Source organism: Taudactylus pleione, unplaced genomic scaffold (assembly GCF_031769625.1).
Source record: "Taudactylus pleione unplaced genomic scaffold, aTauple2 ptg000061l, whole genome shotgun sequence".
Taxonomy (NCBI): Eukaryota; Metazoa; Chordata; class Amphibia; order Anura; family Myobatrachidae; genus Taudactylus; species Taudactylus pleione.
This window is the reverse complement of record NW_028284463.1, coordinates 12,940,094-12,953,801: the sequence shown is the minus strand read 5'-3', so window position 1 is coordinate 12,953,801 and position 13,708 is coordinate 12,940,094. Positions and strand designations below refer to the sequence as shown.

At 38.2% G+C, this 13,708-nt stretch overlaps 1 protein-coding gene across 1 annotated transcript in view; it reads left to right on the top strand.

The window, feature by feature from the left end:
• Positions 1–706: 706 nt before the first annotated feature.
• Positions 707–13,708, top strand: part of LOC148535068 (uncharacterized) — a 48,438-nt gene continuing 35,436 nt past the window's right edge. Inside the window, exons 1-3 of the mRNA XM_088464754.1 lie at positions 707–755; positions 10,962–12,007; positions 12,140–12,353. Of these exons, the coding sequence (XP_088320880.1) occupies positions 11,161–12,007; positions 12,140–12,353 (1,061 nt within the window). The 5' untranslated portion in view covers positions 707–755; positions 10,962–11,160. The remainder of the gene's footprint in view (positions 756–10,961; positions 12,008–12,139; positions 12,354–13,708) is intronic.

Genomic DNA, 13,708 nt, shown 5'->3' with positions numbered 1-13,708 from the left:
TAGATGCTTCGCCCCCGCAAAATACCGCCGGCTGTACCGCCACTTCTACCTCACTGTTTGATGCTGTCAGGCCCGATCGGAGCTGTTAGCTGAGCTCCGATCGTGGACGCTGTGCTGCGGCAGTAGCAGCTGCCAGAGTCTTTGCCCAGTCTGCAGCAGGTGCCCTGGCCGTGCCTGCACCAAACCTCCACCAGCCCTAGGTGGGCTTGGATGCCCCTAGGCATTTGCTTAGTTTGTCTATGCCTAGGGCCGGCTCTGCGATCAAAGCCGCATTTTATTTTGGGGGCTTGACCGCATTTTTTTCATTGATACATCTTGTCGAGATCGAGAGAGAGTGAGAGAGAGAGAGAGAGAGAGATGTATTACAGCAATGCAGTGTATTAGTCCATTGTGTGTATTGGATATAATGAGTGTCTATACTGTATTTTCTTAGATATGTTATTTCCCAAACCAGGGGTCAGCATGTGTGACAGGGAAAGGGTTAACCCACTCGCATCAGCAGTGACCAACATCTGGTAGTGATCAGGGCCTCTCTCTACCCCCATCCCTAATCCCTGCAGTGGGGAAGGATCCTAAAAGCAGATCAGGGTGTTTTATAGCAGCGTGCACATTAAAGGTTTCGGATTTCAGAGGAAAGTAAGAGACATTTCTTATATGCTGGGTTTCTGGGAATGAGAGGGAGGAGAGGAGGAAGCTGGGCTGTGGCCTTCAGGAGAAATTAGGTCAGACATGCGGTGGAGGAGACAGGATGCTAAGTAAGTTCCAGGGGCCTATCATGCTGTATGGTGGTAGTGGGACAGTGAGGATGCACACACTATGGCAAGCTATGGGTAGCAGTGATAGGACACAGCCAGAACCCTCCTCAGCTCACAGGACACACTATCACCACTCACTGCACATTTCTGCTATCACTTATAAACTTTCAATGCAAACTTTTATTATTCGTCCTATAGATCTTACTGTGGGATCTAGTCAGCAACACTCTGACATATTGTAATGTTTGATTTGTTTACAAATGTATAAAACTTGTATCTATCTAGTATCTCAGATATTTTGATCTCTCTCTAGTTAACGGTATCTATCTATCTATCTCATATCTATCTATCTATCTATCTATCTATCTATCTATCTATCTATCTATCTCATAACTATCGATCTACCTACCTATCTAATATCTATCTATCTCATATCTATCTATCTATCTATCTATCTATCTATCTATCTATCTATCTATCTATCTATCTAATATCTATCTATATCATATCTATCTATCTCATATCATCTATTTATCTGTCTCATATCTCTCTCATATCTCTATCTATCTATCTATCTATCTATCTATCTATCTATCTATCTATCTATCTATCTATCTATCTATCTATCTATTTCATATTATCTATCTCATATATATATATATCTATCTATCTCATATCTATCTATCTATCTATCTATCTCATATCTATTTATTTATCTCATATCTATCTATCTATCTATCTATCTATCTATCTATCTATCTATCTATCTATCTCATATCAATTTATCTATTGCATATCTATATATCTATCTATCTAATATCTATCTATCTATCTATCTCATATCTATCTATCTATCTATCTATCTCATATTATCTATCTCATATATATATATATATATCTATCTATCTCATATCTATCTATCTATCTCATATCTATCTATCTATCTATCTATCTATCTATCTCATATCTATTTATTTATCTCATATCTATCTATCTATCTATCTATCTCATATCAATTTATTTATCTCATATCTATCTATCTATCTATCTATCTCATATCAATTTATCTATTGCATATCTATATATCTATCTATCTAATATCTATCTATCTATCTATCTATCTCATATCTATCTATCTATCTATCTATCTATCTATCTATCTATCTATCTATCTATCTAATATCTATCTATCTATCTCATATCATCTATTTATCTATCTCATATCTCTCTCATATCTCTATCTATCTATCTATCTATCTATCTATCTATCTCATATCTATCTATCTATCTATCTATCTCATATCATCTATCTATCTATCTATCTCATATTAATTTATCTATTGCATATCTATCTATCTCACATCATCTATCTATCTCATATCTATTTATCTATATATCTCATATCTATCTATCTATCTATCTCATATCTATCTATCTATCTATCTCATATCTATCTATCTATCTATCTATCTATCTCATAACTATCGATCTACCTACCTATCTAATATCTATCTATCTCATATCTATCTATCTATCTATCTATCTAATATCTATCTATATCATATCTATCTATCTCATATCATCTATTTATCTGTCTCATATCTCTCTCATATCTCTATCTATCTATCTATCTATCTATCTATCTCATATTATCTATCTCATATATATATATCTATCTATCTCATATCTATCTATCTATCTATCTATCTATCTCATATCAATTTATTTATCTCATATCTATCTATCTATCTATCTATCTATCTCATATCAATTTATCTATTGCATATCTATATATCTATCTATCTAATATCTATCTATCTATCTATCTATCTCATATCTATCTATCTATCTATCTATCTATCTATCTATCTATCTATCTATCTATCTATCTAATATCTATCTATCTATCTCATATCATCTATTTATCTATCTCATATCTCTCTCATATCTCTATCTATCTATCTATCTATCTATCTCATATCTATCTATCTATCTATCTATCTCATATCATCTATCTATCTATCTATCTCATATTAATTTATCTATTGCATATCTATCTATCTCACATCATCTATCTATCTCATATCTATTTATCTATATATCTCATATCATCTATCTATCTATCTATCTATCTATCTCATATCTATCTATCTATCTATCTATCTATCTCATATCTATCTATCTATCTATCTATCTATCTCATAACTATCGATCTACCTACCTATCTAATATCTATCTATCTCATATCTATCTATCTATCTATCTATCTATCTAATATCTATCTATATCATATCTATCTATCTCATATCATCTATTTATCTGTCTCATATCTCTCTCATATCTCTATCTATCTATCTATCTATCTATCTATCTATCTATCTATCTATCTATCTATCTATCTATCTATCTATCTATCTATCTCATATTATCTATCTCATATATATATATCTATCTATCTCATATCTATCTATCTATCTATCTATCTATCTCATATCTATTTATTTATCTCATATCTATCTATCTATCTATCTATCTATCTCATATCAATTTATCTATTGCATATCTATATATCTATCTATCTAATATCTATCTATCTATCTATCTATCTATCTATCTATCTATCTATCTATCTATCTCATATCTATCTATCTATCTATCTATCTCATATTATCTATCTCATATATATATATATATCTATCTATCTCATATCTATCTATCTATCTATCTATCTATCTATCTATCTATCTCATATCTATTTATTTATCTCATATCTATCTATCTATCTATCTATCTCATATCAATTTATTTATCTCATATCTATCTATCTATCTATCTATCTCATATCAATTTATCTATTGCATATCTATATATCTATCTATCTAATATCTATCTATCTATCTATCTCATATCTATCTATCTATCTATCTATCTAATATCTATCTATCTATCTATCTATCTATCTCATATCATCTATTTATCTATCTCATATCTCTCTCATATCTCTATCTATCTATCTATCTATCTATCTCATATCTATCTATCTATCTCATATCATCTATCTATCTATCTATCTATCTATCTCATATTAATTTATCTATTGCATATCTATCTATCTCACATCATCTATCTATCTCATATCTATTTATCTATATATCTCATATCATCTATCTATCTATCTATCTCATATCTATCTATCTATATATCTAATATATATCTATCTATCTATCTATCTATCTATCTATCTATCTATCTCATATCTATTTATCTATCTCATATCTATCTATATATCTATCTCATATCAATTTATCTATCTATCTATCTATCTATCTATCTATCTATCTATCTATCTCACATCATCTATCTATCTCATATCTATCTATCTATCTATCTATCTATCTATCTATCTATCTATCTCATATCATATCATCTATCTATCTCATATCTATTTATCTATCTCATATCTATCTATCTATCTCATATTTATCTATCTATCTATCTCATATCTATCTATCTATCTATCTATCTATCTCATATCTATCTATTTATCTATCTCATATCAATTTATCTATATATCTATCTCATATCTATCTATCTATTTATCTATCTCATATCTATCTATCTCATATCTATCTATCTATCTATCTATCTATCTATCTATCTATCTCATATCTATCTATCTCTCTCATATCTATCTCATATCATCTATCTATCTATCTATCTATCTATCTATCTATCTCATATCTATCTATCTATCTATCTCATATATCTCTGTCTATCTATCTATCTATTATATCTCTATCTATCTCATATATATCTCTATCTATCTATCTATCTCACATCATCTATCTATCTCATATCTATTTATCTATCTATCTATCTATCTATCTATCTATCTATCTATCTATCTATCTATCTATCTATCTAATATCATCTATCTCATATCTATCTATCTATCTCATATCTATCTATATATCTATCTATCTCATATCTATTTATCTATCTATCTCATATCTATCTATCTATCTATCTATCTATCTATCTATCTATCTATCTATCTATCTATCTATCTATCTATCTCATATCAATTTATCTATTGCATATCTATCCATCTATCTATCTATCTCATATCTATCTATCTATCTCATATCTATCTATCTATCTATCTATCTATCTATCTATCTGTCTGTCTGTCTATCTCATATAACTCTGTCTATCAGAGACATAAAGGGAGGCTGGCTGGCAGAGACATAAGGGGGGCTGGCCGGCAGAGACAATGGGGGGCTGGCAGAGACATAAGGGGGGCTAGCTGGCAGAGACATAATAGGGGGCTGGCTGGCAGAGACCTGAGGGGGGCTAGCTGGCAGAGACATAAGGGGGGGCTGGCTGGCAGAGACCTAAGGGGGTGGGCTGGCTGGCAGAGACGTAAGGGGTGAACTGGCTGGCAGAGACCTAAGGTGGTGGGCTGGCTGGCAGAGACATAAGGGGGTAACTGGCTGGCAGAGACCTGAGGGGGGCTAGCTGGCAGAGACCTAAGGGGGGGGCTGGCTGGCAGAGACCAAAGGGGGTGGGCTGGCTGGCAGAGACATAAGGGGTGAACTGGCTGGCAGAGACCTAAGGGGGTGGGCTGGCTGGCAGAGACATAAGGGGTGAACTGGCTGGCAGAGACCTAAGGGGGTGGGCTAGCTGGCAGAGACATAACGGGGGGCTGGCTGGCTGAGACCTGAGGGGGGCTAGCTGGCAGAGACCTAAGGGGGGCTAGCTGGCAGAGACATAAGGGGGGGCTGGCTGGCAGAGACCTAAGGGGGTGGGCTGGCTGGCAGAGACATAAGGGGGTGGGCTGGCTGGCAGACACATAATGGGGGAACTGGCTGGCAGAGACATGAAGGGAGGCAGGCTGGCAGAGACATAAAGGGGGCTGGCTGGCAGAGACATAAAGGGGCGCTGGCTGGCAGAGACATAAAGGGAGGCTGGCTGGCAGAGACATAAGGGGGGCTAGCTGGCAGAGACATAAGGGGGGAGCAAGCTGGCAGGGACAGAAGGGGGACTGGCTGGTACTGGAGAGGCGCTGCGGGGCTGGAGTTGCAGAAACACCGGGGGAGGGGGGCACTGCCTGTTTTGTCAGTCCTGGGCCCCACAATTTCTGATGGCAGCCCTGCCCGCCTTTACTCTCTCACCTAACACTTGGTTGCTTTGCATTGTTGCTTATCTGGGTGTTATGGTCACAAATGTAGCAATGTATATTATCCATGTCCTGTACTGTATTGTATTGTACTGTACTGTACTGTAAGTCATTGTAAATCAACCTATTTGCTTATGTGCTTTGTAAGGCGCTGCGGAACACTTGTGGCGCCATATAAATAAATTATAATAATAATAATAATCTATCTATAGGCACAAAACAGACAAATCTCAGGTGCACAACTCCAAATTATTGATAATATATAAATTCAATAAAATTTTGCAGTCGATAGAGGTTTTTAGCATAATCATGGCCAAAGTTATGGGCCTACCCACCATATCCAGGTAACCTCTTTAGGGTAGGTCCCTAACATACTAGGGTTCAAATCCAGAGCGCAGGACACCCCAAAACCTGCCCAGCTAAGTTGCCCCAGGGCACCGCCATAGTAAGAAAAGTGCAGTGTAAAGAGATAGTTAAGAGCTGCCACAGCTGCATATAAAGAATGAAAATAAAAAAGTGAAGTACATGCATAATAAACTAACAGTGAAACGTTAAAATGTGTTATAAAAGAAAAATGTGTTTTAATGCGGTGCCCTGAAACAGATCAACCAAAGCAATCCAGGGGGACCCACGGCCCAAAAATTAACCAAAGTTGCACTACAGTATATAACTTGTAGGACTTACCTAGATTTGTGCCTAATACCAGTGTGCATATACTATACCAGACTCCATGCTTTTAAACCAATAAGGAAGGGGTGCTAATCCAGACTGAGGGCGTCTCCTTTCCCTCAAGTGTGCAATAAAGCACATTAAATGGAGTATATGGGAAAGATTTCTGGACTGCACAACCTGAATATATATAATGGGAGGTGCTACCTGATGAGACTAATTGCAGGCACAAAACAGACAAATCTCAGGTGCACAACTCCAAATTATTAATAATATATAAATGCAATAAAATTTTGCAATCAGAGGTTTTTAGCATAATCATGGCCAAGGTTATGGGCCTACCCACCATATCCAGGTAACCTCTTTAGGGTAGGTCCCTAACATACTAGGGTTCAAATCCAGAGCGCAGGACACCCCCAAACTGGCCCAGCTAAGTTGCCCCAGGGCACCGCCATAGTAAGAAAAGTGCAGTGTAAAAGAGATAGTTAAGAGCAGCCACAGCTGAAAATAAAAAAGTGAAGTACATGTATAATAAACAAACAGTGAAGGGTTAAAATGTGTTATAAAAGAAAAATGTGTTATAATGCGGGGCCCTGAAACAGATCAACCAAAGCAATCCAGGGGGAACCATGCCCCAAAAATTATTTGGAGTTGTGCACCTGAGATTTGTCTGTTTTGTGCCTGCAATTAGTCTCATCAGGTAGCACCTCCCATTATATATATTCAGGTTGTGTAGTCCAGGAATCTTTCCCATATACTTCATATTTATCTATCTATCTATCTATCTATCTATCTATCTATCTATTATCTCATATCTATCTATCTATCTAAATATATTTTTATCTATCTATCTAAATATATTTTTATCTATCTATCTATCTTACTGTCTATCTCATATCTTTCTATCTATCTTTCTATCTATTTATCTACCGTATATACTCGAGTATAAGCCGAGTTTTTCAGCACCCCCTCGGCTTATACTCGAGTCATGCTCGCATGGTACGCAGCTGAGTAGCGTACCATGCGGGCCGCGGTGCAGACTGTGTCTCTGTGACACAGCCGCACCGCGTGTGTAGCGCTGAATGGACGGAGTTCGGTCAGCACTACACACTGCCAAACACACAGCTGCTGGAGCCGGCAGCTGTGTGTTTGTTGTAATCAGCAGCCGATGAGAGTCTGTCAGACTCTCATCGGCTGCTGCTGCTCCCACTGCGGGAGCCATCTTCCGGGTCCCGCAGTGGGTAATGGGAGAGACGTCATGACGACGTCTCTCCCATAATGCAAAGCGGCCGGAGGAGCTGATAGCAGCGGCGGGACCAGGAGCGGGGTTTCAGGTAAGTGTTTTTTTTTATTTTTATTAGGACTACTGGGGGCACTACCAGGGGGGATTACTTCTGGGGACACTACCAGGGGGGATTACTTCTGAGGGTACTACCAGGGGGGGATTACTTCTGGGGGCACTACCAGGGGGGGATTACTTCTGGGGGCACTACCAGGGGGGGATTACTACTGGGGGCACTACCAGGGGGGGATTACTTCTGGGGGCAATACCAGGGGGGGATTACTACTGGGGGCACTACCAGGGGGAATTACTTCTGGGGGCACTACCAGGGGGGATTACTACTGGGGGCACTACCAGGGGGAATTACTTCTGGGGGCACTACCAGGGGGAATTACTTCTGGGGGCTCTACCAGGGGGAATTACTTCTGGGGGCTCTACCAGGGGGAATTACTTCTGGGGGCACTACCAGGGGGATTACTACTGGGGGCACTACCAGCTGCTGCATTTCCCACCCTAGGCTTATACTCGAGTCAATAAGTTTTCCCAGTTTTTTGTGGTAAAATTAGGTACCTCGGCTTATATTCGGGTCGACTTATACTTGAGTATATACGGTATCTATCCATCTCATATCTATATCATATCATCTATGATCTATCTCATATCTATCTATCTCATATCTATATCATATCATCTATGATCTATCTCATATCTATCTCATATCATCTATGATCTATCTCATATCTATCTATATCATATCACATCATCTATGATCTATCTCATATCTATATCATATCATCTATGATCTATCTCATATCTATCTATATCATATCATATCATCTATGATCTATCTCATATCTATATCATATCATCTATGATCTATCTAATATCTATTTGGATTTGCCGCACCACGTGTGTGAATACATAAGCTACACACAGAATTGATTTCTCCCACAAAATGTCTGTCTGCACTGTGCCTAGGAGACCGGTACATCTTAATGTGTTACTGCGATCACTGATGTCCAGTGTTAAGTATACAACACAGTGCACAGCTGGAGGAAGCATAGCGGGCCCCCTAGGCACTGCACCCCCTCCTTGGATGCAGTGCCTCCTCTCCTGGGGTGGCAGCGTGTGGTCCCCAGGAGACACTGAGGCTGCCCGCTGCTAAGTGCCCCTTTGTCGCCAGCCAATCACAAGCGTTGTGTTTATAGTTTTCCAGTCTCTTTTTCTAACTCGTTCTTTTTGCAATCATGCATCAGTTTCGTGATTTTGCAATTTCCGTTAGGTTTTTCCCTATATATGGAAAGTGATATATCTTAATTTAATTTTGCAAACATTGTGATAATTAGTAAATATCCTGTGAGTCATCCATATTGAGTCATCAGTACTGCAGAGTTGTAACCCATTTATGGAGGAGTGACAGAGACAGACAGACAGACATGTACAACTTCTTTCTGCTGCTGTCTAGAGACATCTCAGTCCGGGAGGATCTGTGTATGGTTTGTATGAATAGTGTACTTTCTTAAGACTTCTAATCTTTCCCTCCCTGTCCCTCTGTCAGATACATTCAGCTCTGAATCAGGACTTCTGCGAGCGTAAGTGATTTGATCATGGTGACTAAGGAAGCTATATATATATATATATATATATATATATATATATATATATATATATATGTATATATACATATTATATATATATATATATATATATATATATATATATATAGACAATTTCTATAACTGATCTACAAAATTTAAGAGCATAAGTGATTCTGAATATAGAACTTCAGTGATATGAGTGACAGCTGTTATGCTACTTGCTGTGCAATGATATCTTAGCCATAGGTGCCTATGGAACAGTGCCTCTAGTGGCCAAATAATTAACAGTGAAAAATACTTGTAGAGCTTTACTTATATACCCCAATATGCACTAACATATACAAACAGGGGTCGATACAGAGATGCACGCAAATCCGTTTTGCTGATGGCACTTGAATGTTTTTGCACGATACTGTACATGATCCTTAGCCGAGTGCATGCGTCTGCAAAGGATTCAGGGGTCTATTTACTAAGCCTTGGATGGAGATAAAGTGAACGGAGATAAAGTACCAGCCAATCACCTCCTAACTGCCATGTCACAGGCTGTGTTTGAAAAATGACAGGAGCTGTCTCCATCCAAGGCTTAGTAAATAGACCCCAGAGAGTCATACGAAACTAGGTGAGATCTCCACCTGCGGCTGTAGGGGCATAACTGCGCTAAGTTTTGCAAGGACGAGTCGAAGTCACGTGGAGGGAACTGCGGGCTAGGCAAAGTTGTGGGTACATATCATCAAATGTCATAGTCAAACATCAGCGTTATAATAGTATTAAAATTAATGCCTGATGCTGAAACCTGACTTTGTCGATCAACATCATCAGTAGATGACAAAAATCCATTTTTTTCCCCCTTCAACTAAGACCTGATGCTGGCACGTGATTTTCTAAGTCATTGTTGTCATTTGTCAGTGTCAACCAAATTTTTCATTTCGATAGACATCTGCTGCTGACGTCTGACACCGGCACCTGACTTTCTCAGTCATCTGTGACGGTATGTAGTCCTTACACCACAATGTTGACAGACATAATGTCGACATGGTTAAAATGTTGACACCTTCAAATTGTTGTCTCAATCACAATGTTGGCGTATGAATTAGGCTTAAAATTGGGTGTCAGCATTATGTACTTGTTGTCATTTTTCATGTCGACATTCTGAACATTTGTACCTGTCGACATTACAGTGTTTAGATAATAAAGGTTGACATTATGAGTGTCGACAAAACAAACCAAACCTGCTTGTCTGACATTTGATGATGTCCCTATATATCAGACACTGATCAAACATGGGCACTACTTTTGTTATATTAAGAAAAATATATCATTTTTTTATATATATTTTTTTATTTTATGTACATTTTGAAAAAAACAAAAACAACAAAAAAACAGCACTCTTTTTGTGTCTTTCTTCAGACTAAATTTAGCTTTCTAAATTTAAGATCAAAGGTGAAAATTTGTTGTTTAAATGCGAATTTTCTTTTCAGATCTGTGATATCCCCAAAAGCATCGCTTCCTAGAGAAAATAAGCTATCGCTGGACCTACGCTCCTGTGTGATGCTCCATTTTATATTCCCATGTTTCACCATTTCACTGAATGACACTAACCTACTTTTCAAAACCATCTACCCACCTTTATCACAAGAAAGGGTAAGGTTTTGTTAAGTCCTAGGAAGAGGCGGCAGTATGGTGTCTTCAAAGTCCCTGCTGGCAGTGTTGGCATGGACGCTTTTCACGGTCAACGGCCAGAACCTTATTAAGAACCCCAAGGAGATAAATTTGGAAGGGCGACTTCTGATAAGTGAGGTGAACCCGGACAATCCTGGTCATGACACAACTGAATTTGTTGAGCTTCGTCATACTAGTGGCCAAAATTTTTCACTCAATGGCTACACGTTGGTCTTCTACAATGGCAAAACAAACACAGCCTACAAAGTGTTAAACTTAACAGGGTACTCTACAGACAAGAAAGGGTTCTTCTTAATCGGGTCCTCTGACCTCAAAGCTAAACCCTCCATTACCCTGCCACACAACAGCATCCAGAATGGACCTGATGCCATAGCTCTTTATTTTGGGAAGGGACCCTACAAAGAATCCATGCATGTAACCCGTGATGGATTAGTGGATGTCCTTGTGCACAAGTCCAAGAACTTTGACCAGGCGGATGATCTTCTAAAGTCCCTCACGCCAGGGGAGGAGGCCTTTTTAGAGGACGCCAGCTTCCACACCTCAGATGAGTCCATTGGGAGATGCCTGGACATTGATGGCCGGTGGACCTTCCATATGACACATCTCTCACCGGGGAGCGAAAATCACTGTAAGGTCTTTCCAGTCATGATAAACGAGGTGTCCTCCCCTTATGCTGCAGATCTATATGTAGAAATCCGCGGGCCACCATCTTTTCTTCTCTCAGGCCTTACCCTAGCATTTATCAGTGGGATGGATAAAGAAGTTTATTACTCCACGGACATTAGGGGTCAAACCGATGCCAGTGGGTTGTTTTTGCTTGTGAATGAGAAGCATGATAATAGAGGTAAGTACATTTTTGCAGCACATTTTTTTTCTTTTGTTTTTGGCTTTATCTTGTTTTATGAAAAATACGTTGCATCCTCTTTCGTGTTGTGCCTGCTACGAGCAACATCCTTCTCCCTTGTGCTCTCACCAGCCCAGCAGACACTGCCCGACGCTGCCCGATTACACACCAAGGGGGGTGGTGCAGTGGCTCTGTACATGGGGAAGAGTGGCGATGCTTTCCAGAAGAATCGGTATACCACCAGCGGTTTGGTTAATGCCTTAGTGTACGGTGACTATGAGGACATGGAATTTCATAACCTTCAGGATCTAGCCACGGGCAATAACATTATTTACTGGCACAACTGGTAAGAGAGAAAACTCCCATCTTCTATCACTGGAATTATAGGGGGAATGTATCAAATATTAGAGAGTAGAAGTGTAAGTGGACAAGTGGGGGAGTAGCCCCTAACAACCAATCTGCTTCAACCTATCATTTTGTATAAAGTTCCTGGTAAACACTAGCTAGAAACTGATTGGTCGTAATGACATTTACCCCTTAGTCTACTAAAGTCTCCTACTATGGGTATGTTTTCTAATGGTTGATTTTAATCGATTTTGATTACCTAACACACATTTACTAATGATGAAAAATTAAATAAAAAATTGTAGGTTAATAAATGTGTGACTTAGGCCTAGAAAAAAACTATATCAATATTAATCTATTTTGATCGAGTTTAAAGCAATTTAAATCGATCTTTATTAAATATACCCCCTAGTGTCCAATATAAAGAAATTTTTTATTTTTTTTTAATTATTAATTTTTTATTGAATTTCACACATTTAAACAAAGTATAACAAAGGGGGCAAAAAGAAAAATGAGTGAATAGTGAAAAAAAGGGGGGTACATATATTAAAGATTATCCATAAATTTGATCATAGCAATAGAACTACAAATGGCAATCAAAAAAATTTTGAGTTATCAGTTCATTACAAGATAAAAACAATACAAGACTCTAAATACATAATTGAAAAGCATTGACATATTTAAAGTTATATAAAATAGTATAAAAGAAATGATCACAATAACAGGTTACAGTGACAATCATGGTTCTTTAGTTAAACATAAGAAACACATAAGTAAAAAAAAACTAAAGAGGCCACTTATATTACCCATTTACTGAGATGGGGAATGACTTCTTTGGCCAGCTACCAGGTTGCCTACGAGCCCAATATTCACTCCAGCTAAACCAGCGAATCAAGGGGTTGGACACCGAAGATGAATACGGGCAACCTGCTGTCTTAAATCGTAATGGGCTTGTATCTTGGTTCCGATAGTATTTATACTCCGTATAACAGTCGACCGCCAATATTGAGCAATAAGCAACTTGGTCGTTATAAGTATATGCCCCATTATGTAGTGGTCATTATTGTGAGGTCCCCATGACGTATATGGAAAATAGTTAGGGGTCTATTTACAAAGCAGTGTTAGGAGACAGAGTGAAAAGTGATAAGGTGCCAGCCAATCAGCTCCCAACTGTCATCTCACAGGCTGTGTTTGAAAAATGACAGTTGGGAGGTGATTGTCTGGCACCTTATCACTTTCTTATCACTTTTCACTCTGTCTCCTAACACTGCTTAGTAACTAGGGGGTCTATTTACTAAGCAGTGTTAGGAGACAGAGTGAAAAGTGATAAGGTGCCAGCCAATCAGATCCCAACTG